At 37.2% G+C, this 1,719-nt stretch overlaps 1 protein-coding gene across 1 annotated transcript; it reads left to right on the forward strand.

The window, feature by feature from the left end:
- Positions 1-487: 487 nt before the first annotated feature.
- On the forward strand, positions 488-925 carry LOC145663886 (protein GVQW3-like). Its single transcript, XM_081730076.1, has one exon. The coding sequence runs from the start codon at positions 488-490 to the stop codon at positions 923-925; it is 438 nt and encodes a 145-aa protein (XP_081586202.1).
- Positions 926-1,719: the final 794 nt, after the last annotated feature.

Raw genomic sequence — 1,719 nt, forward strand, 5'->3', positions numbered from 1 at the left:
GATTCATACTCATATGCGCTGTGAAAGATGTGCTGTGTAGAGAGCGCAGGTTCAGATAGTCTATTTTTAAAAATATAATAATATAAATACATGATTACATTTGGAAGAAGTTGAGGCGCACTTTCCCCTATGACAAACACAATAAAAAAAAGAAATAAAACAATAAATGTATTTTGAAAACAAAATGAACAAATATGAATGATTACACATGTGTGAGGTCGTTCATATTCTTATGTGCGTTTCTAAAATATGTAATTCATTGCGGTGTATACATACTACATTTAAGCAGAAGAATGAGGAAAGCAGAGCATGACATATGTATTGTACCAAAGTTTTAAGCCTGAAACTAATACGAGGAGGCATCAGAAAGTAATTCCTCCACATATATATTTTTTTGTAATGATAGCGCGTTGTTGAGTACTATACTATGTATTTGACCTTGGCTAACACTTGTGTACTGTTTGTTTCTGATTGACTGAAGCAAGCCATGGATTTAAGGCATAAACAAAGAACTGCGATAGATTTCCTGGCAAAAGGAAGATATACTATTGTAGAAATCCACAGGAGGCTAACAAATGTCTATGGGGATACTGTAGTAGGCGTGAGCAATGTTAGACGTTGGGTGAAGAGGTTCAAAGAAGGAGAAATTGATATTGGAGATAAACCGCGCAGCGGACGTCTATCAACATCACTAATGGAAGACAACAAACTCTGTGCAGATGATTTGATTCGTGCAGTTCGGCACATCACAATTAAGGAACTGAGAGCCGTACTTAACGTGTCTTATGAGTCCAGTAGCTTAGGATTCTTCAAAGTGTTTGCTAACTGGGTTCCCAAAGAACTGAGTGCAGATATGCGCGTGAAAGTGTCGCAAAAGGTCCTAGTCTTGTTTGAAACACACCAAAACGACTTTTTCAAAGATTGAGTCACTGGAGATGAAACATGAGTGTATCTGTATGATCCAGAGAGTAAAGTGCAATCGATGCAATGACTTCATAATGGACCTGAACGTCCAAAAAAAAAAAAAGTCCGCAAGATCAACGCGGAAAGTGATTACAATAAACTTCTAGGAGATGCAGTACGTTTTTCCAATTGATTTCTTAGAAGAGCATGGCACAGACGACAGCGAGTCCTACATCGTAACACTGAAGAAACTGTAGGAGAGAATCAGGTAGAAAAGACCCCAGAAAGACCTTAATTCAATCTAACTGCATTAGGGCTATGCACGACCACACATGCCATTTGTAACAGCATGGTCGAATGCCAAGATGAACTAATCCGTGGTGCCACATACATTATACAGTCCGAATTTAGCACCTGATTTTACTTCTTTATGCTTCAGAAAATCTACCTACGTAAACAACGTTTGCTAATGTGGATGGGGTGAAATCAGCTGTCAAGACTTGATAAAGACAACAAACTCCATAGATTTACCAGCATGGATTTGAATTTGGTTCAGCGTTGCGTTTGGTTTATACATTGAATTGAACGGGAATTATGCGGAACAGTATGCATATGTAGAAGAGATTTCAAGTTTCCCTATGATGTATCGTTTATTTTGATTGATGCATTATTAAAGATCTGGAATGACATGAGACATTACTTCTTGATACTTCTTCGTAAATATGTCTTTTGTGAATACTAAAATATTACGTACGTATCTTGTTCCCCTTTACTCTACTTTTCAAGTTAACGCAAAGTAAGCAGATAATATATAAA

This window comes from Thermobia domestica, chromosome 1 (assembly GCF_964235325.1).
Source record: "Thermobia domestica chromosome 1, izTheDome1.hap1.1, whole genome shotgun sequence".
Classification (NCBI taxonomy): domain Eukaryota; kingdom Metazoa; phylum Arthropoda; class Insecta; order Zygentoma; family Lepismatidae; genus Thermobia; species Thermobia domestica.